Source organism: Hoplias malabaricus, chromosome 4 (genome assembly GCF_029633855.1).
Source record: "Hoplias malabaricus isolate fHopMal1 chromosome 4, fHopMal1.hap1, whole genome shotgun sequence".
Lineage (NCBI taxonomy): Eukaryota > Metazoa > Chordata > Actinopteri > Characiformes > Erythrinidae > Hoplias > Hoplias malabaricus.
This window is the reverse complement of record NC_089803.1, coordinates 71,182,708-71,207,215: the sequence shown is the minus strand read 5'-3', so window position 1 is coordinate 71,207,215 and position 24,508 is coordinate 71,182,708. Positions and strand designations below refer to the sequence as shown.

General features: G+C 47.3%; 1 protein-coding gene across 1 annotated transcript in view; it reads right to left on the bottom strand.

The window, feature by feature from the left end:
• Positions 1–24,508, bottom strand: part of srgap1b (SLIT-ROBO Rho GTPase activating protein 1b) — a 52,727-nt gene that overhangs the window by 5,651 nt on the left and 22,568 nt on the right. The window contains exons 4-19 of the mRNA XM_066668060.1: positions 21,657–21,719; positions 18,030–18,206; positions 16,198–16,326; positions 12,316–12,537; positions 12,067–12,168; positions 11,047–11,244; positions 9,283–9,367; positions 8,779–8,806; positions 8,111–8,141; positions 7,941–8,001; positions 7,762–7,839; positions 5,616–5,750; positions 4,953–5,058; positions 3,405–3,629; positions 2,194–2,273; positions 638–815 (exon numbers count right to left, since the gene is read on the bottom strand). Coding sequence (XP_066524157.1) covers positions 638–815; positions 2,194–2,273; positions 3,405–3,629; positions 4,953–5,058; positions 5,616–5,750; positions 7,762–7,839; positions 7,941–8,001; positions 8,111–8,141; positions 8,779–8,806; positions 9,283–9,367; positions 11,047–11,244; positions 12,067–12,168; positions 12,316–12,537; positions 16,198–16,326; positions 18,030–18,206; positions 21,657–21,719 — 1,898 coding nt within the window. The remainder of the gene's footprint in view (positions 1–637; positions 816–2,193; positions 2,274–3,404; positions 3,630–4,952; positions 5,059–5,615; positions 5,751–7,761; positions 7,840–7,940; positions 8,002–8,110; positions 8,142–8,778; positions 8,807–9,282; positions 9,368–11,046; positions 11,245–12,066; positions 12,169–12,315; positions 12,538–16,197; positions 16,327–18,029; positions 18,207–21,656; positions 21,720–24,508) is intronic.

Sequence of the window (24,508 nt, the reverse complement as noted above, 5' to 3'; positions counted from 1 at the left end):
TTTCAGAAACGAAAAGGAAAGTGACATATCTGAATACCCCAGAACGTAATGGGGGGAGGGGCCTGTCTTTTAGGTTATGTCCGGAACATGGCCGCCATCTTGAAAGCCGCCATATTGGATCAAGGGCTAGTTTTCTCAATGGGAAGGTGGTCATGTAGCACATCAAAGAAGACCAGAATTATCCCAGAAACTGAATGCTGCGTTCATAATTGCGATCTCTTTTGTGTTTCAAAAGTTATCAACACAGAAAGTTCAACAATCCTAAATGCTCAGCGCTAACTGACAGTGCGACAGGACACAATGTTCCCATCTATTCGGACCGAAGATGGCGCCGAGCATTTAGGGTCGGGTCGAGTCTGTGATACGGTAAATCTGAGTGCGGCAATCGATTTCCGATACAGTTCAGTTCTTCACTGATATGCTACATGACCACCTTCCCATTGGAAAAAAAACTCTCGCTTGATCCAATATGGTGGCTTTCAAGATGGCGGCCATGTTCCGAACATAGTCTAAAAGACAGGCCCCTCCCCCAGCACTCACTGAGGTGTTCAGATGTCATTTTTTCTGAAATAAAATGGTGTCCTGAGACATTTGACTCACTCTGTACATTAACATTATTAATATTATATTCACTCACTCCTGCAGGGTGATGTATTGATGCGGTATGAGTCCATCAGTGCCATTGTGTCGTCCCTCCCACCAGTCCTCGGAGGCTCTCTGAAACAACAGCAGAGTCGCCCCTTTCTTAAAGGAGAGCTCCCGACCCGAGCGCCCCACGTAGTCAAACTTGGCCAAGGCCTCCACCGGCTCTCCCTCTGGTTCACACACACACACAGACACAGACACAAACAGTGTAGTGTATCTTTAAAGGTGCAGCAGTGGTGTTAGAGTCCAGTTGTGTTTCCTAAAGGTTCATTACATTCTCTTCTCCAGAAGGAGAGGGGGATCTCTGTAATCTTTCATTATACAACTGTGGAGAATAAAATAACACAATAAAAGTCCTGGGCGTGTGAAATCAAATGTACGATTATTATGGAAAAAAACTGTGGCACAGCAAAACCTTCTGGACATGCCCTAAACTGCAGGTCTTTTGGGACGAAGTGTACAGAGCTATAAACCAGATCTATCAGGACGTTATACCCAAAGGATGTCACAGTCTCAGTGCTCGGTATCGTTCCAGTACAAGGAAGGGGCACATCATATATTTTAAACGTATATCCTGTTTGCAGCAGCTTTCAAATGCATTAATATTAAGTGGACACAATTAGAGCCACTCTCCTACAAAGTGTGGGTCCAAAAAGTAGGCGAACTGTTCCAAACGGAAAAGATAACGTACTCATTAAGACTCCAAAGGACGGGAGAGAGAGAAAGAAAAAGAGAGAGAGAAAAAAAAAGAGAGAGAGAAAAAAAAAGACGGAAAAAGAAAGAGCGAGAGAGGGAGGAGGAGAGAGAGGGAGAAAGAAAAGGAAAAAGAAAGAGAGGGAGGGAGAGAGAAAGAAAGAAGGAAAAAGAAAGAGCAAGATAGAGAAAGAAAGAGAGAAAGAAAGAAGGAAAAAGAAAGAAGGAAAAAGAAAGAGCAAGATAGAGAAAGAAAGAGAGAAAGAAAGAAGGAAAAAGAAAGAGAGGGAGGGAGAGAGAAAGAAGGAAAAAGATAGAGAGCAAGAGAGAGAGAGAAAGAGAAAGAAAGAAGAAAAAAAGAAAGAGAGAGAGAGAGAGAGAGAAGGAAAGAGAAAAAGAAAGAGAGAGAGAGAGATAAAGAGAGAAAGAAAGAAGGAAAAAGATAGAGAGGGAGAGAGAAGGAAAGAGAAAAAGAAAGAGTTGTTCATGAACTTAATTAAAATTTTTGCAATGAAAAATACATCAAGTTTGTGTGTGTGTGTTCCCAAAGGACGGGATTTTCAGGCCACGGCGGGAACGTGCAAAACTACCTTTCGTTGTATAGATCTGAGATGCGCTCTGAGATGTTATTGATCAAAATCTAATAAAATTTAAGTTCTAAAACAGAAAAAATGGTAGAATTATGAAGGTACCACCACAGCTTTCGCTACAACCTGTAAAACCTGTGCATACATGACTTTAACACGAATTTAAAGGTAGCGCTGCCACACAGCTCCAGAATCTCACGATCCCCAAGTGCTGCACGGGGAAATATTACTGATAATGTAAGTACAAACCACACTGACGATGCTTTACCTTCTTCGCTGGTCTGTGTCTCCGTGCCACCGTCCTGCTCTCCCTCCTCAAACGCTCCTGGCTCGCTGTAGGGGCTCTCACTGACACACACACACACACACACACAGACACACACACACAGACACACACACACAGACACACACACACAGACACACAGACAGACACACAGACAGACACACAGACAGACACACACACAGACAGAGAGAGAACACGTCACTGATAAAGACACAGCTCTCAAAACGTATTGTTTGGAAATAAGTTCTCTGTACCTTTGAAATACAATACCTATGAGATCCTCCTACAAACGCAAACACACCTCCCATCAACTGTCCCCTGTCATCAATGACTAAAAGAGCCTTTACCTTCTTACCTTTCACATTTACTTCATCACAGCATCACAATCTTAATCCATTTAAAGTCATGTCTGAATGAGTTTCTTTTTTGTTCATGGTCCAACAAACACATGCTGCATTACAGCAGTTTGAAGCTAAACCTGACCATAAAATGAGTGCTAAAGTGATTTCACCAACAGCTTTCTTATCCATTTCATCTTTAGTGTTTGAGTATTTGAGTTGCCATGGGGATGGGAAACCTGGTGCTCCTGAAGGGAACAGGCAATTCATAAAGTGTTGAAGAATAGCAATGGTATATTTCCACCACGTGGCATGGCACTGCTGGCCGCATGGGCGTTTCCTCTGGGGTCATGAAAATTAACTGTAGTCTCTGCTGCCCTTTGATTTTGCGTCTGAGACTCTGACCACACCTGGGGACTACGCTGCACCATCCTGCTCCTCTTTAACCCTTTTTGTCGTAGCTGTACATGTTTAGGACAATGCCAATTATGGTACCGACACTACTCTCTGTTTTGGTTCCTGCTCGCTTGTTGGTTTTCTACACCCCCACGAAATGTATCCGGTGTCGTCTCTAACCCCCGTCTCTAAGGGGAACAGTGGGCTTTGGAAACCACAACAACGGCGGTGGTAACGTTAAGCGGTGTTTACTCATGGTGTATCGGCGTGTTGTTGTTGTTTGGGACTGAACACAGCTCCGTCATCAGTTCAGACAGATCAGTAGAGTTTGTTCCTTCCTTGTTGCAGCGTCCAGCTCTCGCTGGATTCTTTCGTCCGCCACCGATCCAAGGAGCGTTTGAACCTCTTCAAAAGACCACGATAAATAAAAAAAATCACTGCTGCTTCAGGTCACATTCTCACCAGTACTCTGTGCTGCTCATGCACTTCTCGTAGACGGGCCCCTCCAGCTCTTTGGTGTCAGGGAAGATGGTCTCGTGGTGGATGATGATGGTCTTGACGACCTCGTTGACGTGAGCCTGGCAGGAGACCTGGTCCAGCAGGTCCGGCGTGGGCATCAAGGTCGGCCCGAAACAGATGGCCAGGTTTCCAGGGTCCATCATGTTCTCGTCACTGTACTGAGACAGACTGGAGACAGAGAGGAAAGTTACAGCAGAGGAACTACAGAGCGCTGTGGATGATATCAGCCCAACACAGATAGATTTGTGTGATGTGTATGTGCTGCTCATGAGAAACCTCTGCGCGCACACACACACACATATATCTGTGGAAATCTTTCATATCGAGTAAAATATTCATAAACAGGGTGTTATTATTTTGCATTGGCTGGCTTTTCATTTCTCCCGGATGAGCAGATCTGTGTGCTTTCAGAGAGAGAGAGAGAGAAGGGGAGAGAGACAGAGAGAAAGACAGCAAGAGAGAGGGAGAGCAAGAGAGCGAGAGAGAGAGAGAAGGGGAGAGAGAGAGAGAGAGCAAGAGAGCGAGAGAGAGAGAGAGAGCACAAGAGAGCGAGAGAGAGAGAGAGACAGAGAAGGGGAGAGAGACAGCAAGAGAGAGAAGGGGGAGAGAGAGAGAGAGCAAGAGAGAGAGAGAGAGAGAGAGAGAGCAAGAGAGAGAGAGAGAGAGAGAGAGAGAGAGAGAGACAGCAAGAGAGAGAGAGAGAGAGAGAGGAGAGAAAGAGACAGAGAAACAGGCCGATGGTGAGATCACAGAGCGGCAAATCACACCTTTTCTCTTTTCACCTCTACCCCTCTTTTCACACACGCCCCCTCACTCTCTTTTGCTCTCCCACTGTCTTTGACACTCTCTCTCTCTCTCTCTCTCTCTCTCTCTCTCTGACTCTCCTGGCACAGAGCAGACAGTGGATTTAATTTCCGGTGCGAAAGCTGGCACTCAGTTTAGCTGCAGCACTCTGCTGAAGAGACATTGTTTTTCAGCTGATGATGATGGTACCGTGTGTGTGTTCGCCATTACATACAAACCACTTCCTTATTTCGACACTCACTGTACAATTATCAGCTCCACTGTCCACACAGGAGCACTTCATAGTTCTAAAAATTACACACTGTACTCCATCTGTTGCTCTGTGTGTTGTGCTGGTGTAGAGTGGATCAGACACAGCAGTGCTGCTGGAGTTTTTAAACCCCTCAGTGTCTGGACCGAGAACAGTCCACCGGCCAAAAACATCCAGCCGACAGCGTCCTGTGTCACTGATGAAGGACTAGAGGACGAGCGACACACACTGTGCAGCGACAGATGAGCTACTGTCTCTGACTGGTCTTGAGCGCTGAGGAACAGGGGGAAAGGGGGATAACAAAGTATGCAGAGCAACAGGTGGACTACAGTCTGTGATTGTAGAACTACAAAGTGCTCCTGTGTGGACAGTGGAGCTGAGAGAATGGACTGGGAGTGTAGAAACAAGTGTGTGTGTGTGTGTATATACACACTCACTGGTTCAGGAATGCAAACAGGTATCTCATGATAACGAGTGTGGGACGTGGTGATGACATCAGGATCTTCCGAATAGACAGGGCCCTCTCGTACAGATTCTCAGTGCCTGTGGGGGGCGATAGAACACACACAGAGTCGAGGAGATCAAACACGAAGCTTAATTAAAGCAGCTGGATTTGAGAATAACAACTGGAACTCAAATTGCTGAAACAATAAAAACAGGATTCATTACGCAGTCCGTTAATACTCAGTAAACTCTCTGTTCCTAAAGAAGAATATGTTTGTTTTTCAACCCACAGACACACAATCCTGTGCTGGAGACTCGTGGGGACCTTACATGGACATCCACTCACTATGTGGGGACCTACCATTAACATTTCCATATGCACTACCTGCTAAACCCTAACTTTAATCTTCACCTTAAAATCTAATGATTTACATCAGGGTCCCCACAAAGACAAATCCTCATATTGTGTGTTTGTAAACTGGTATTGGTCCCCACAATGTGATATGTTGCTCACACACACTCCAAGCTACCAAGGAAAGTGAAGCATTTAGCACCCTCTCATCTCCTGAATTCTTTTCCTTTCATACTCTATTCCCTTTCCTTCCCACACACACACACACACACACACACACACACACACACACACACACACTCACGGATGCAGGCGATGAGGTCATTGAACTTCTCTTTAGGGAAGAGCGAGTTGTCCAGGTTGCGGAAGTACATCTTCAACACTCCCGCCACGGAGTTGATGTCGTGGTTGTTCTCCTCATCCGTCAGAGGGTCGTTGCCTTGGAAACAGACAGAACGACGGCTAAAAACCTTGTAATTGCACAGATCTGTGTTTCTCACACTGCTGCCAAAGCAGCTTGGTGTGTTGAAGAAAATTCTGTGTTGTGTTCTGGGTGAATTTCCTTTGAACGAGTATTTACTGGAACAGCAGACACTTTCTGAGCGGGCCTTTATTCCGCCTCCTGCTTCTCGGGCGTGGAAGTGCAATCCAGACACTAAAGCACTGCTTTTACACCACAGCGATGAGGGCAGAAAACAACAGCAAGCTACTACACCGCATGCAACCTACTCTACTCGACTCTACTCTCTGTTTGGTCCCTGGTATCGGCTGCGTTTTCCACTCACAGGCCCCCCCACCACCACCAAAATGTATCGGGTGTCGTCTCAAACACCAGCTCTCGCTGGATTCTTTCGTCAGCCACCGATCCAAGGAGCGTTTGAACCTCTTCAAAAGACCACGGCGTCATTTTACGAGCTGCCGTCGTGAGTCGGATAAAAACAAACGTGATCTCTGCTGCAGCTGGAGATTTTACAGATGGAGAGTTGGTGCTGGTCGTCTGCGTTGCGTGGCGTAGAGTGACGACTCTCTCTGGACGATCAGCGCTCTGCAAGGTTTACACGCCACGGTTTAGTCCCTACTCGACTCACTCTGAACCACGAGAGAACAGCCACTAAACTAGAACCCGCTTCCAGAACCAGGACCTGATTCACCTGGTGGAGGAGCAAGTGTCGAGTAGGAACCACATTATCTTACAGTATAATAACAAGATAAAAAAACACTGCTGTGTGAAGTGAATTACAGGGATGATCTGGTTACAGCGCCCCCTGTCAGTGGTGACTGGGGGTGAGTGAGTGAACAGTGAGTTCTCGAAATCGATGCTGGAAGCAGGAGAATTATTACATTATTGATTTATCGTATAATACATAATCATTTCTTCCAAAATTATTGCTGACCTCAATATCGCCCTCTGTGTTTAAATAAAAGGAACATCCTCTGTATTTTAGCCAATCACTCTCTTCTGTTCTCTGTTTTTCTGCGCTTTATTTTCTCAGTGTTAAAGCTGTGATGTGAACTTGTTTAAAACAGTGGTACCACTCATTATTAACCCAAAACCTCCCAGTGCCACCTATGGGTCGTACGACAGAAACATGTGGCTCCGGGTTCTTCCTCTTTTCCGAGGCATAAGGCAAAGTCTGGCTTGAATTTTTTAATTTTTTGTTTTATTGAAATTTGCATATTTACTTAAATTATTCTAAAATAATTACTAAAAATCACAGAGTGAATACAAATAACTAGAAACAGAACGTTTTAAACACAATTATATAATTTATACATTTCTGAGAACACACATTTTTGAGAAATCAGTTGTGTGTTTAACAGGCTACAGCTGAAAACGGTGGCGCCGGGAGCAGGTCACGGCGGCTCTCGGCGCTTGTAGCAGTTTGTGAAGGAGGAACAGCGCTGTGTTTAACCGCATGTTAGGGCTGTAATAATACGAAGAACGACCATGGTGTTTTCTTTCAGATGAACGTTTTCTTCTAGTTTGTCCTCACACTCTTTTTTCTCTGTTATTGCCTCTCGATTGAGTCCCTCTGAGCTCCAGAGTATTTCTCGGGCTTGGTCTCGGCTTGTTTTTCTCATTTCTACTTTGCACTTTTTGTAATAAAGTCCAAATTGCTCACGTCTGTCCTTAGCCTTATGTCCAGTAAACAACGGAACCAACGAACCTATATAAGTGTGTGACTCGGGTTCTGTGAGGTGTTCCCTGTGCCCAAGGGAAGGACGACTGCTGACCACCAACAACTCACTGATGTGGGGTGTGAAGGAAAGCCCATCGGGTCCGATTTCACAAATCTATCAGCACCGTGTTCATTTTATTTCAGCAGCTTGTGCTGCATTCACATGTCAGTGGTTTTAATCTTGTGGCTGATGTGTACTGTATCTAGTGTATAGTTGGATGGTAATCTCTTCATTGCCATGTCTCCCATCCCCAGTGCAACTTTACAAACCTCTCTCAAAAGAGTTCTTGATGTCATTGACCTCCACCTGAGATCCGGACACTCTGAAAATGCCCTGGTGCTGTAAACCTGGAGAGACAAGAACACACTTCACCTTCTGTTTGTGTGAATCAAGAGGCCTAAGGTGTGCATCGTCTGCTGTGGGCGACTCACTCATAACCGTAGCTCACCGTAAAGGTTGATGTAGCGGATGCAGCTCTCCACAATCCGTGGGATGGCCTTCGCCGCGTCCTGTTCACAAACAAAACAGACAGTTTTCAGGAGACGCCAGAGGGAAAGGAACAAATAAACTACAGCAACAGGAAACTCAGAGACACAGAGACAGACACAGAGACCATACCTGGTGCCTGCTGTGGGAGTTCCGGCGACGACTGAGAGAGAGAGAGAGGAGATGGGGGAGAGAGAGAGAGATAGGTTGAAAAGAGGGGGGAGAGAGAGAGAGAGAGAGAGAGAGAGGTTGAAGAGAGGGAGAGAGAATAGATAGGGGAGAGAGAGAGGTTGAAGAGAGGGGGGAGAGAGGGAGAGAGGGAGAGAGAATAGATAGGGGAGAGAGAGGTTGAAGAGAGGGGGAGAGAGAGAGAGAGAGAGAGAGAGAGATTGGGAGAGTGAGAGAAAGAGAGAGAGAAGAGATAGGGGAGAGAAGAGAGGGGGGAGAGAGAAATAGGAGAGAGAGAGAGGTTGAAGAGGGGGGAGAGAGAGAGGGGGGAGAGAGAGAGGTTGAAGAGGGGAGAGAGAGATAGGGGAGAGAGAGTGAGAGACGGAGAGAAAGATAAGGAGAGTGAGAGAAAGAGAAGAGAGGAGGGAGAGAGAGAGAGAAAGGGATAGAGAAAAAGAGAGAGCGAGCGCAAGGGAGAAAGGGATAGAGAGAGAGCGAGGGGGAGAGAGAGATAGAGAGCATGAGGGAGAGAGAGAAAGAGAGAGAGGTTCATCACAACCACAACAACAACACAAGCTGAGTGAACAGACTTAGAAATAAAGCAAGAGACTGGTGGACAGTGAGGCTCCTACCTTGTGGTCATGATGTCCGCTCTGTAACCTGTGAACAAACACATCCCCTGTAAAGGCCTCTGTACAACACTCACTGTGACAGATGCTGAGACATAGACACAGACACAGGGAGAGACCAGGACCCTCGAGCGCAACATCTTTTAAAAAAGGCAGTGAATGGAATGCAATTAAGAGCAAAGTGCATGAAAACACACCTCAGATAAATTACTGAACAAACTAGTGATCGATAACCTGTTCCCTTTAAAGGAGCACAAGGTACACTGTGGTATTTTTGCTCCTGGGCTCCCCCTACAGTTGAATCATAGAATTCACTTTTCCAGCTCTGTCCCACGACGAAGGGAGAGAGGAGGAGGGATGGGTTGGTGCTGAAGTAAAGTACAGAAGCTCTGTTCTCATTTTACAGCTCAGTGGAGCATCACGAGGATTTTTAAAGCTGTAATTCTAAGATGAAAATATTACCTAGTGTTGTTTTAATTAGTTTGTGGCTGCTATGGCAACACACACCTTCAGCTATGCTCCTCTTCAGTAGATCGTGCTTGGCCTGTAGCTTGGAGATGAGGTTACTGCCTTCCAGATACTCACGCAGTTTCTGTGTAACACACACACACACACACAGAGTCAATATTAATGTAATCAGACCAATAATTAAAGATCTAATTACTGTGGGCTAGCACTCACAGGTCTGTTACTAGGTAAATACTGCTACCACTCCACACAGAAACACTGACACTGCACATTACGCCTCAGATCTATGGCCTTAGTCAGACCCCGGAAAGCCTGTAGGTGCTAAAACCACGGACAGAGCGAGGCTGGGACGCCTTTGGACCTGAACTCCGCAGTTTGCGGGGTAAAACGCACAACTTATATAATCATCTTTATAATTCTTGAATCAGAATTAATGCATCTGTGAGCTCCGTATACCGTTAGCAACCGAAGATCCTACCGTTTCTAAAGATAGCACTCTCATCGCGGTGCTGTGAAGCCTCTGGGGTAATCAAGTGTGAAACAACACCTATAAATCAAGGGGCTCCTTCAAAATCTATGTGTTATGTTCTTCTCATGAAGGATTCTAATCATATTCACTATGATCATAACTGAGGACCAGTGGCGGATGCTGGTCTTTCAAGGAGGGGAGGCTCAATTTCGGCCTACATCATAAAATGTGTGGGTTTATTTATACGTAAATTCTACCCTCCGTTCCTTTTTAAGAAAATGATCTGTGACCCTGTCGTACCAACAAGGCGTCTTTTCCAGGGACTTGACTAGTGTCCTCTCAATGGCCAGCAGAGCTAGGCTTAAACGGCCTTGGCCCATGTGAAGTGTGTCCGCCTGTGCTCCCACGGATCTTTACACCAAAGGATCGCTGATTCGCTCATTTCGCTGTCAATCAAAAAGGGATTCAGGCTCAGACAGATCATCCAATCATCATGCAGAAGCTGAGCGTCCGGGCCGGCCGAGGCCAGCCCACTGCCCCATAGACCCCCAGAGACGCTGAGCGTCCGATGGGCGGGACAAAGCCCAGCATTTATCCAATGACTCGTCTCGTTTCGCTGCTTCGCTATTGAACTCTGTGGACGCTCAGCGTCTGTTTAAAGCACTGTGAAGCTGCGGGAATGATTGAGAGGAAAGCCGCGTCTTTACCAGTGACAAGAAGCTGATTCTGAACAAAAGTTGAGCGCGTTGTAGTGCATATTTATTCAATGACATGTACACACAACAGTATATATTTGATCACTTATTTTTTGACAATTTAGGGGAAGCTGAGCTTAGAGCAGTCTTAGAGCAATCACCACTGGTGAGGACTCTGCTCAGGACCAGAACCACGGTGTTTACTTTCAGTTTCGTTTTAACTCAAGTGACGTCAACCCACACTGTCTCCGGGCAGAAACATCAGCAAAAACATATTCCTATCATTGATTTATAGTTTTTCAAAGTTTTTGTAGGTTTCACATCAAATAACACTGCATTAGATCAACAGATATTCACTAAAAAGCTTAAATAATCCTTTACTGTGTGTATTCTAAATACACAACTATTATTTCATCACATTTTTAAAAGATTATAATAATAATAATAATGGTTATTATCATCAGCAGCTGAGAAAACTGCCAATGTGTCAAAACACTGTTTATTTGTCGAGATATTGTCCATATTTGCCCTGAACTAAATTCCTGAAAGTCTGGGCCTGCTGTGACTGTCAGAGCTTTATCAGTCAAACATCCCAGAGCTTAGAACATCAGGTAAACAGATAAAGAGCGAGACGCTCACGGTGAAGTAAAAGAGCTCCGTCTCCTGCTGGTTGGCCCTGCGCTTGGCTAAGCTGGGTTTGCTGAGGTAGGTGTCGGACACGCTGGATTTGACCGACTCTGTTGAGCGGCTGTGCTGGAAGCTCTCGGACACGTCGTAGTCCTCCATGTTCAGCATGTCCTGGATGGTGCTCAGAGTGGCCTCCGATGTCTTCTTCACCTGGGGAGGAGGAGGAAACGTTCACTGACTATTAACAGGTCTGTTTACGTGGTTTTGGCAGGTGGCGACGTTAGGGTACGGCTTACAAAAGAGTATGGAACCATTACAGAGGAAAATAAGAATTAAAACAGGAAGTGTCAGATCAAACCTGAGATCCACCGGCTTTTTAAAAGCATTAAGGCTTGTGCTAAACATTAGAAATAAACCAGGAAAAAAGAAGAAAAGTGTGATGAACAACAGCAGAGGCTCTGTGCTCCCTTTTACAGCTCAGTGGAGGATCACGAAGATGCTGAGGCTGTTATTTTAAAATAAAAATACTACCTCTGCCCGCTGTGATAGAGTCTACGCTACGCTCACAGCGTTTTATCTAAAGTCCCTCTGAATTATAAACGCTTCAGATGTTGTTTAAAGCATTAACCGTTCGGCTCAGGGTCAGATTTGCGGCTGTTTTGTGCAGAACTTGGTTCAGATCATAGTTCTGCGGCAGTTAAAGCTCTGAAACACGTGTGATGTGCATGGTGCTGGAAACGGAATCTACCCAGAGACAAGAGGCTGTAGGGGAGTGTGTGTGTGTGTGTGTGTGTGTGTGTGTGAGAGAGAGAGAGAGGGTGTGTGTGAGCGGGAGGAACTCAATGCAGGGATAAAACCTTCATCAGCACTTCAGCTCTGCCCTTCACATGGGAGAGCACTGTAGGAAACAGCTGGTCTGTTACCAATCAGAAACAACAGAGAGAGAGAGAGAGAGAGAGAGAGAGAGAGACAGAGAGAAAGAGACAGAGAGAGAGAAAAGAGTGAAAGAGAGAGAGAAACAGTGTTGCTCACCTCCTCGTTCTCGATCTTCAGTGTGGCGAGGCGAGACTGGAGCTGCTGGTAACGGAGCAGAAGCTCAGCCTGCACCTGGGGCACTGCTGTGAGCTGACTCACCTACCAACACACACACACACACACCACTAATATCAAACCTCTTTTCACTGGAATCAGTCAGTAATCAACCAGTAAAATGTAAAAACAGTGCATCACTGAAGATCCCTTAAACACAGATTCAAATCAGTAAATCAAGCGGCGTCTGACCTGGTCACCCATGTGCGACTGGAAGTTGAAGCGTGCGGGAGGAGTGAAGGCGGTGGGGTGGGTTTCCATGAAGCGCTGGCGGTCACTGCGGGGGTCCAGGCTCTCTACTGCCCCCTCCAGGATGTCCAAACCCTCGTGCCGGGACGTCTCCAGGCTGTACTCCGCCGACAGATACGTACGTAATGCACGGCTCAGGCTGGCATGGTAGCCCAGGTCACAGCACTGGCGCACACACACACACACACACACATCTATGACCTATCAATGCCTGACTAATCCTACGCAGTCTGTACATTCTCGTATATCCTTTAAATCTTTCTCTTTTGCAGGCCTCAGTGTTTCCACAAGAATGCTCTGTTATATTGTAGTGTGACTATTTTCCACAACGAAAAACCCGAAAGCAAAGATAATAGAACACCAAACACCAGCATTGATTCCTTTGAGCAACACGTATTGATACATTCATTCATTGTCTGTAACCCTTCTCCAGTTCAGGGCGGCGGTGTGTCCAGAGTCTACCCAGAATCACTGAGCGCAAGGCGGGAACACATCCTGGAGGGGGCGCCAGTCCTTCACAGGACGACACACACTCACACCTACGGACACTTTTGAGTCTCCAATCCACCTACCAACGTGTGTTTTTGGAGCATGGGAGGAAACCGGAGCACCCGGAGGAAACCCACGCAGACACAGGGAGAACACACCACACTCCTCACAGACAGTCACCCGGAGGAAACCCACGCAGACACAGGGAGAACACACCACACTGCATGGGTTTCCTCCGGGTGACTGTCTGTGAGCAGACACAGGGAGAACACACCACTCTGCTCACAGACAGTCACCCGGAGGAAACCCACGCAGACACAGGGAGAACACACCACACTCCTCACAGACAGTCACCCGGAGAAAACACAGACACAGACACACACACGTACACACGTGTACAAACACACACACGTACACACACACAAACACACACACGTACACACACACGTAAACACGTACACACACACAAACACACACACGTACACACACATGTACAAACACACACACACACAGATCTGTTTTATTTCTGGACTGTGGGAGGAAACCAGAGACTCCAGAGGAAACCCACACAGACACAGGGAGAAGGGAGACCCAGATGGGACTTGAAGCCAAGATGCCAGCGTTAAGAGGCAGACGTGCTCACCACAGTGGCCCCGATGTGTGACATGGAGGTGCTCGATGGGCTGGAGGTGGGAGTTATCACAGCCACCTCATCCTCCAACAACACGACGCTTAGTGGCTCCACTGCAACTCCTGTAACACCGCTGTAACAAAACTAACGCCACTAACGCCACTGTAACTGAGACGTGTGCGGTGTCCAAAACGGCTCCCTACTCACTTCCCCCTACATTACACACACCTCATGTACAAACAGTGCAGTGCATCATGGGCATTCTCTGGCTGCTGGTGTACATGGGTTGTACACTATTTGTGGTGCATTGTGCCATTGTTTTCAGACACAGCAAATATTTACTCTTTCTAAATTATTTTCCCGGTATTTATTACTAAAACATGCCATTAACTCAAAAATGTCTTTTAAAACGTCATTAAACGGAGGTAAATCTGTACCCTGTTGTTTTACGAAGGGAATATAACGTGTAAGGTCATAAACGGAAGATTGTAGGGTGCGAGGTTGATTATCTCTGTGGGGGGAGTAGACAAGGGGTTAATTTAAAAACCTTTATCTCTCACTGTCCTTCAACAGTCAAATTCTTTAAGATTAATTCAAAGCTTTTCTCATCAAGGATCGTTCTCTCTCACACACACACACACACACACACACACGCTCCTGCTGTCTTTATCTCGGAGGCAGGAGTGAGCAGGGATGACCTCTGTGAATGTCAGTAAGGCACTATGCTCCTCGCGGCCGAATACTGCTGACCACTTTCAGCCTGCTGCTAGCTCTAATGAAGAAAACACTGCACACAGCAAACCCCTCATGCAGCAGACAGGGCTTAGTGTGTGTGTGTGTGTGTAGCTCTATCTAGCGCAGATATTTATCCTCAGATAACATCGATTGCTCTGGCTCTAATTTAAAGACATCAGTTTATTGTGAGCTGAACTTTGATGAATATTAATATTGTTGGGAATAACATCTCACTAAGACACAGTACACACCACACACCCTCTGTTGGAGGATGGATGGATGAATGGATGGATGGATATTGAGAAATAAAAAACAGCTGAACGTTTTTAATCCATTTTTCGCTCTTTTATGAGAAGATCAAACTTTGTGGAATTGTGGAAATTTGCATTAATTGTTTTATAAAATAAAATGGGTGTCACAGTGGAGCAGGAGGTAGTGTCTCTGTCACAGCTCCAGGGACCTGTCTGTGAGGAGTGTGGTGTGTTCTCCCTGTGTCTGTGTGGGTTTCCTCTGGGTGACTGTCTGTGAGGAGTGTGGTGTGTTCTCTCTGTGTCTGTGTGGGTTTCCTCTGGGTGACTGTCTGTGAGGAGTGTGGTGTGTTCTCTCTGTGTCTGCGTGGGTTTCCTCCGGGTGACTGTCTGTGAGGAGTGTGGTGTGTTCTCCCTGTGTCTGCGTGGGTTTCCTCCGGGTGACTGTCTGTGAGGAGTGTGGTGTGTTCTCTCTGTGTCTGTGTGGGTTTCCTCCGGGTGACTGTCTGTGAGGAGTGTGGTGTGTTCTCTCTGTGTCTGTGTGGGTTTCCTCTGGGTGACTGTCTGTGAGGAGTGTGGTGTGTTCTCTCTGTGTCTGCGTGGGTTTCCTCCGGGTGACTGTCTGTGAGGAGTGTGGTGTGTTCTCCCTGTGTCTGCGTGGGTTTCCTCCGGGTGACTGTCTGTGAGGAGTGTGGTGTGTTCTCTCTGTGTCTGCGTGGGTTTCCTCTGGGTGACTGTCTGTGAGGAGTGTGGTGTGTTCTCTCTGTGTCTGCGTGGGTTTCCTCCGGGTGACTGTCTGTGAGGAGTGTGGTGTGTTCTCCCTGTGTCTGCGTGGGTTTCCTCCGGGTGACTGTCTGTGAGGAGTGTGGTGTGTTCTCTCTGTGTCTGCGTGGGTTTCCTCCGGGTGACTGTCTGTGAGGAGTGTGGTGTGTTCTCTCTGTGTCTGTGTGGGTTTCCTCCGGGTGACTGTCTGTGAGGAGTGTGTTGTGTTCTCTCTGTGTCTGCGTGGGTTTCCTCCGGGTGACTGTCTGTGAGGAGTGTGGTGTGTTCTCTCTATGTCTGCGTGGGTTTCCTCCGGGTGACTGTCTGTGAGGAGTGTGGTGTGTTCTCCCTGTGTCTGCGTGGGTTTCCTCTGGGTGACTGTCTGTGAGGAGTGTGGTGTGTTCTCTCTGTGTCTGTGTGGGTTTCCTCTGGGTGACTGTCTGTGAGGAGTGTGGTGTGTTCTCCCTGTGTCTGCGTGGGTTTCCTCCGGGTGACTGTCTGTGAGGAGTGTGGTGTGTTCTCCCTGTGTCTGCGTGGGTTTCCTCCAAACCCACAACTGCTCACTGCCGCTCTGGGTGTGTTTTCAAAGCCCCTAGTGCACTAGTGCGTGTGTGTGTGTGTGTGTGTGTGTGTGTGTTCACTGCCACAGATGGGTTAAACGCGGAAGACATCTTGTTGTACGTTCTACAATGACAAATAACAACTGCACGTTCACATGTTTTAAAATTGTAGTATGCTGCTTTGAAAACACCCCATATCAGTATGAACTGCATCTGTGCGTGTGTGTGTGTCTCTGTGTGTGTGTCTGTGTGTATAATTAAAATCTTAAGCTCCATCCCTTCCTCTAATTAAAAGCATGGGAGACCACCCTAATTACGGAGCATTAATCAGGACTACAGCCCGTCAGCGTGTAGTGAGGAGCCGTACCACTGCTGTTTGTGCTGAGGTTGTGAGACTCACGTCAATCAAATGTGACAGATCCTGGATGTAGTACTTAAACAGAGCAGAGTTCGCAGCTTCCAGGGTCAACAGATACTCATTGCGAGCCTTCATGACCTTCAGCTTGTTCTCTGAGTACTTGGCCTGGCGCTGGGGAAGGGAAAGAGGTGAAAGAAATTGAAGGAGGGTGCGGGGAAAGCTTCACAGCTCCCTGACAAAACTCAAAAGGGCTTTTATTGATAAACATGCCTCTAATTCCTGTAAAAAAACCACAGAAACACCTTTCATTCCTTTGTAATAAACAGCCGCTTCCCGGTCGGCTGTTTACAGCACATTTCCTGTTTATTAGCACCATCCTTAGCCAGGCTCTGCTCAGTAAAGTGTAAATCCTGCTTTCATTAAGTCCCTTCAGAGCCATGGGAGTGTACATGAGAGTAGAGAACATCGGGATAAAGCCTTCACAGCAACAACACGATTAGACTCAGGCCTACGATTCATAATCTATATTCATAACCGGAGCGTATGAGGGAACAGGCACGTCACATATGTTCATATTAACTGTAAAACCATCTACACTCAGAGTACTGTGCAAAGGTCTTAGGCACCTACAGTTATTATTATAATTATTATTATTATTTAATAAGTGTGACACAGAAACACAAACACAGTAAAAGGATGTTGGTTCTAAAAGTAGACGCTGTGCTGTGAGCGAGTGAAGAACAGTGTGTTTCCAGATGTTTCTCCTGATCGAATGGATTTGTTAAATCTACAGCACACTTCATTCAACACAAAGTACAGTAAAACCTTGACGTACGAGTTGAATTCGTTCTGTGACGAGTTCGTAACTCAGTTTGCTTTTAAATCAAACGACATTCCCCCAATAAAGTGGTTTTATAAAGTGGATTTCCCTTGAAGATCAGAGGGAGGCGCTGGCGGAGGAGGAGGTGGTTAGGGGCAGTTCTTTTCATGCGCTGTCGCTTAACTTCACTTACTCACTACACACTTAATGCTACGATGCTACAAAAAAACAGATGCGACAGAGATGTTCGGTAAGAAAACCACGAGAACTGAACGCTCGCTGGGCCGCCTAGTGGCGAGTGGTGTAAGCTCGGTCACTCGTAACTCAGATCTCACCTCGCATCTTAAAGCAAAAAAATAACGACCGAGCGTCGGCTCGTATCTCAGAAAATTCGTAAGTTGATTCACTCGTAAGTCAAGGTTTCACTGTATTCAGAGACATGGAAAGGGTTAAACACTCACTGGAATAAGGGGGTTGGGTTTATTCTAATATTAGGATTATTTTAGAGCGTAGAGTCTCCTGCTCAGATGAATAAGTTTAGGATTCTCAGACGTCACAGTTCAGCACAGTCCCATGTTGTGATCCATATATTGTTCCAGAAATAATTTTGATAATTGACGTTATTGTCATTTTTAGGCCATTTTATGCCACGGATATAAAATAATCTAATAACATTATAATGAAGTTACACATAAAGAGCAGAAACTTAGTTATGAAGCATATTCAGACCCTGGAAATGGACTATAAAAGATGTTTAACAACACTATTAATAAAATAAATAAGTCATACACTAAGACCACAGCTTTTACACAAATCCACAACGAAGACGTCAGAGGGAACCAGGAAACGGAACAGAACGAGCGGCTAAAACACTGGAGACATTCATTCTAAAGTAAACAAACTTAACCCAACACACAGAGGTCGGTAAAGGTCATTTAGTTATTCTCTATAGAGTTTACGATGAGCTGAAAGTGTAGTTATTGTCACAGGCCAAAGCCCAGTGCTGTAGTCCCCAAGGTAAATAAAGGAGGAGATCCTGGACCACACTCCGTACCTTCTCCTTCATCTTCTGGATCTTGCGGGCAGCGTTGCGTCGCTGGTGCCGCTCCTCGTTTCTCAGGCCGAACACCTCCCCTCCGCGACCCTGTCTCTCCCCCTGACGCTCGGCCTCCTTCAGCTTGGTCTCTGCACTCAGCGTTTCACTGTGGTACATGTGGTACGTCTTCATCACCTGGAGAGGGCCGGAGCGTAGCAGCATTAGTCTCTGACCCCGGATCGTTATTCACAATTATTATAATACCAGTCTCACTCACACACGCACGCACACTCACTCTCACACACGCACACACTCTCTCTCGCACACTCGCACACACTCTCACACTCTGTGTGGTGTGTTCTCCCTGTGTCTGCGTGGGTTTCCTCCAGGTGACTGTCTGTGAGGAGTTTGGTGTGTTCTCTCTGTGTCTGCGCGGGTTTCCTCCGGGTGACTGTCTGTGAGGAGTGTGGTGTGTTCTCCCTGTGTCTGTGTGGGTTTCCTCCGGGTGACTGTCTGTGAGGAGTGTGGTGTGTTCTCTCTGTGTCTGCGCGGGTTTCCTCCGGGTGACTGTCTGTGAGGAGTGTGGTGTGTTCTCCCTGTGTCTGTGTGGGTTTCCTCCGGGTGACTGTCTGTGAGGAGTGTGGTGTGTTCTCTCTGTGTCTGCGCGGGTTTCCTCCGGGTGAGTGTCTGTGAGGAGTGTAGTGTGTTCTCCCTGTGTCTGCGCGGGTTTCCTCCGGGTGACTGTCTGTGAGGAGTGTGGTGTGTTCTCCCTGTGTCTGCATGGGTTTCCTCCGGGTGACTGTCTGTGAGGAGTGTGGTGTGTTCTCTCTGTGTCTGCGTGGGTTTCCTCCGGGTGACTGTCTGTGAGGAGTGTGGTGTGTTCTCCCTGTGTCTGCGTGGGTTTCCTCCGGGTGACTGTCTGTGAGGAGTGTGGTGTGTTCTCTCTGTGTCTGCGTGGGTTTCCTCCGGGTGACTGTCTGTGAGGAGTGTGGTGTGTTCTCCCTGTGTCTGCGTGGGTTTCCTCCGGGTGCTCCGGTTTCCTCCCACGCTCCAAAAACACACGTTGGTAGGTGGATTGGCGACTCAAACGCGTCGGTAGGTGTTAGTGTGTGTTGCCCTGTGAAGAACTGGCGCCCCCTCCAGGGTGTTTCCGGACCCACCGCCGCCCTGAACCGAATAAGGGTTACAGACAATGAGTGAATGAATGATATAATCTCTTAAATTTTTCTATTAAATGAACTCATTATGTTCGATTATGTTCGAGTCTCCTGTGGATCACACCTCACTATGAACCAGCAATAAATTCACAAAGACCAGGTCAGTGTTCGACTGCATTACTGTATCTTTGCTATGAACCAGAGCATTAATGAGTTCCGTACATTGCCCTTTACTATGTCCTTGTAAAGAATAAAATAAACAAGAGCCCTGGAAGTGCACATCTGCTTCAGCCCGAGTTACTCACATCTCAGGTCCTTTACTCACATCTGCGAATGACTAGGAAACAATATTTAAAAAGGAAGCCAGTCTTTCCCACATCCGCAGCGCTCTCACATGCCCACGCTGAGATAATCACACAGTTAAGACACGATCCATCGCACACAGACCATCTGTGTGTTTAATGGCAGTCGTGTGTGCACTGAGGGGGGGGGGGGGGGTGGGCTTTGAACATGTACATGTGTGTGTATACAGTGTGTGTGAATGGAAGTCTTATTCGCCGTATTTAAATAACCACTGCTCAAACTGGCCTCAGGCTGAAGTGGGATGAAGTTGTGATTAATGTGTAACAAGTACACACACACACACACACACACACACACACACAATAATGCGAATGCCATTCTGACACATGCAGCTTCTTCACAGCTCTCTGCATAACTGTGTGTGTGTGTGATTTGCGTACGTGTGTGTGCCAGCTTTTGTTTCTGTCCATCTGCAACATGAGGGGGGGGGGGGGATTCATCAGAAACCACAAATAGTTTTTTTTTTTTTTGAAAGAGAACGTGGAGCCGTCTTCCTGCATGCCTTCATCCTGGCTGCCGTGGCTAATGTGAACCGCATGGTGTTCTTTAATAGGGTTTATTTATTTAAGAGCCACTGGCTTTTAAGGCGTCACGTCCCGTCAGAGGAGTTTAAAGTCAGGCCAAATGTTCATGTGACTGCAAGTGGACGGCAGAGTTTGGGGCAGTGCTTGGGAGGCTTTCTGAAAAGCGCTGGTACGTCCTGGAGCACTGATCTCTGAAGGATGAAATGAGGCTGGAATGCGTGAAAGACAATGAAGACGGGCAGGGACTGGCACCAAGGGTGGGACGACAGGGTGAGATGAAAAAGTTGATGGAGCCAAGTGACGGAGTGATCGAAGAAACAAGTGGAAGAGAGAAGGCTAGTGATGGAGTGGGAGATGCGCGTATTGATGAAATGATAAAAGGAGAACGGTACGGTGCGGGGAGTGAAGTAGAGCTGGAATGACATCCTAATTTAAGAAGGGTGTCACAGAATGAGAAGATGATGAGAAGAATGTTTGTGGTAGAGAGAGAGAGACAGACACAGAGAGAGACAGAGAGAGAGTGACAAAGAGAGACAGACAGAGAGAGAGAGAGAGAGAGAGACAGACAGACAGAGTGACAGAGACAGAGACAGACAGAGAGACAGACAGACAGACAGAGGGAGAGAGAGAGAGAGACAGACAGACAGAGACAGATAGACAAAGAGACAGACAGAGAGAGAGTGACACAGAGAGACAGACAGAGAGAGAGAGACAGAGAGAGACAGACAGACAGAGAGAGAGAGAGAGAGAGACAGACACAGAGACAGACAGAGAGAGAGCCAGACAGACACACAGAGAGAGAGCAAGAGAGACACAGAGACAGAAAGACAGAGAGAGAGAGAGACACACACACACACACACAGACAGACAGAGAGACAGAGAGAGAGAGAGACACACACACAGAGACAGACAGAGAGAGAGAGACACACACACACAGAGAGACAGACAGAGAGAGCAAGAGAGAGACACAGAGAGACACACACACAGAGACAGACAGAGAGAGAGAGACACACACACACACAGAGAGACAGACAGAGAGAGAGCAAGAGACAGACAAAGAGAGAGAGACACACACACAGAGAGAGACAGACAGAGAGAGAGTGAGAGAGAGAGAGAGAGACAGATAGACACACACAGAGACGGACAGAGAGAGAGTGAGAGAGAGACAGACAGACACACACAGAGAGAGAGAGAGAGGCAGAGAGAGACAGACACAGACAGACAGAGAGAGAGCAAGAGACAGACAAAGAGAGAGAGAGAGACACACACACACACACACACACAGAGACAGACAGAGAGAGAGTGAGAGAGAGACAGAGACAGACAGACAGAGACAGAGGGAGAGAGAGAGGCAGAGAGAGACAGACACAGAGACAGACAGAGAGAGAGCAAGAGACAGACAAAGAGAGAGAGAGACACACACACACACAGAGAGACAGACAGAGAGAGAGTGAGAGAGAGACACAGAGACAGACAGACAGAGACAGAGGGAGAGAGAGAGACAGAGAGACAGGCAGACACACACAGAGACGGACAAAGAGAGAGAGAGAGAGAGAGACAGCGACAGAGAAAGTACCAACAAAAGTGAGAGAGTGCCTCACCGTGTAGAGCTCATTAAGAATCTTCATCAGATCCTCCTGCAGCTGGAAAGTGATCTCTTTGCTCTACGGGAGAGAGGAAAACACAGCGCACATATTAGAGAAGAAATAAAGAAGGGCAGCCTTGGGTCAAACTCATATCTAAAGCAATGAAACACTGGCCTGTGACACACCTGAACTAAACTGAACCGATGGATGGATAAAAAGCCACTTTGAGGAGGGGAGGCTCTGCTAAATGCTTCTCTATTGCCTCATCTGTCAAGATCATTCAGGCTTGGAGACGGGACGAGACGACACGGCGGCGCTATCTGTGAATACCAAGTCATGGACGGCCAGAAAGCCGCTTTAAAAACACACACCTTAAAGATAAAGGCTGGGGTTGGTGCGGTTTAACTGTGATACTGTACACTGCAAAATATAGAAGAATATGGACAGCATCTCAAAATAAGGACCGTATTTGTGTCCAAACGAGGACATTCATGTGTATGTAAGGGTGCCACAGGGAGGGGGCGCTGTTGATGCTGGACGAGAGAAACAAACAAGCCCAGTAGCCCACAGTAGCTGTGAGTTTAGAGCCAAGTTCAGGGAAAAGCACAGCTGAAGTCCCCAAGTGCTCACAGAAACAAGGCTTTATCCTCTGGATGCGTGTGATTTGAGCCTCAGTTCGCTGGAACAGGGTCTGGGCTGTGGTGTTTAACGTCGCTTGCTGTCCTGTGTGAATATTTCATGACGAATGGACCAATAGAAATGCTTCCTTCTCTTATAAAGATTTGGAGATGCATGTATTTCACTGGCACGGTGGTGCAGCAAGTAGTGTCGCAGTCACACAGCTCCAGGGACCTGGAGGTTGTGGGTTCGATTCCCACTCCGGGTGACTGTCTGTGAGGAGTGTGGTGTGTTCTCTCTGTGTCTGCGTGGGTTTCCTCCGGGTGACTGTCTGTGAGGAGTGTGGTGTGTTCTCTCTGTGTCTGCGTGGGTTTCCTCCGGGTGACTGTCTGAGGAGTGTGGTGTGTTCTCTCTGTGTCTGCGTGGGTTTCCTCTGGGTGACTGTCTGTGAGGAGTGTGGTGTGTTCTCTCTGTGTCTGCGTGGGTTTCCTCTGGGTGACTGTCTGTGAGGAGTGTAGTGTGTTCTCCCTGTGTCTGTGTGGGTTTCCTCTGGGTGACTGTCTGTGAGGAGTGTGGTGTGTTCTCCCTGTGTCTGCGTGGGTTTCCTCCGGGTGACTGTCTGTGAGGAGTGTGGTGTGTTCTCCCTGTGTCTGCGTGGGTTTCCTCCGGGTGACTGTCTGTGAGGAGTGTGGTGTGTTCTCCCTGTGTCTGCGTGGGTTTCCTCCGGGTGACTGTCTGTGAGGAGTGTGGTGTGTTCTCTCTGTGTCTGCGTGGGTTTCCTCCGGGTGACTGTCTGTGAGGAGTGTGGTGTGTTCTCTCTGTGTCTGCGTGGGTTTCCTCCGGGTGCTCTGGGTTCCTCCCACGCTCCAAAAACACATGTTGGTAGGTGGATTGGTGACTCCAAAGTGTCCGTAGGTGTGAGTGTGTGAGTGTGTGTTGCCCTGTGAAGGAATGGCGCCCCCTCCAGGGTTATTCCTGCCTTGCGCCCAATGATTCCAGGTAGACTCTGGACCTACCGCGACCCTGAACTGGATAAGGGTTACAGACAATGAATGAATGAATGTATTTCACTGGACAGTGATGATATCTAACCCAGCTATGGTTCCAAACACATCAGTAGCTCAGCAAACGGTCATAATCCCACTGACACTGAGCTGAATAGCATCTACCGTTGTTGTGAGACGGACTGTTAAACATTTATTGAATTACTGATTTAAAAGCAAGTCCCTCCCCTGGTAATACAGTGTACAGTGTTAATATTTTGAGCGGATACCGCCCATCCCTAATTCAGATTCATCATTAGATTATGAGTTCATAAAGCGGAGGATTAAAACAAGTGTGTCCTCAAAAACTGCTCCAGAGCGTCTGCAATCGTCCCGCTCCTGCACTGCCCTGCTCCAGCTCAGAGAGCTACACCCTAACTCAATTTGGATGGAAAGAAAATGGCACAAATAAAAAGAGCCTGAAGAAATGTAATCTTGCCGTGTACAGAGTAAACACAACACACCGTGCAGCTGAGCGTCAGTGCGGTGACGTTACTCTGAACAGAAGTGGAGATGGAAGAAAGGAGGGGCCTTCTAAACCCACGCCACCCTCTAAGTGCTCTCATAGACACTTTGGAAAACTCTTGATCAGACGGATATAGTCAGCTCTCTGATCCTCAGACCGACGTGTACTCCTTCACTCTCTGTGGCCAGGGCTCGGCAGCATGCGGCGCTGAACTAACAGCAGAGATAAAAGAACTGGAGCTTCGGTGTATGGGACAGGAACGTCACGCTCCATGAATAAACCAGCGCTGTGCAAAGTTCTGCGAGGAAAGGAGACATAAATAATGAACTATGTATCTACATGAAAACAAAACTACTGTAGACGCTCCTCATCCACAGCAGATATTTACTGCAGCTGCAGCAGATATTTACACACGACCGCTCTCTACTTCTACGCAGGCAGCTTTCACATCCTGGATGTACAAGGAGGGGAAAAAAAAGCTGTACCTGTCCCCATTTTTAGGGGATCGAATGAAGTATGACGCCGGCCTGAACAGAACGATGCCTGCCACTACAGAACCACGTCTGCAAATATAAATCAAAAGCTGCCACTGTAGAACAATGCCAACAAATCTAGACCCAAATATGCAGCTATAGATCCACGCCTGCCACTACAGAACCATGCCTGCCACTAGGGTCGGGCGGTGTAGCAGTAATACTGTATACTGTGGACGGTATGTTAAAATTATGACACGTGGGGTT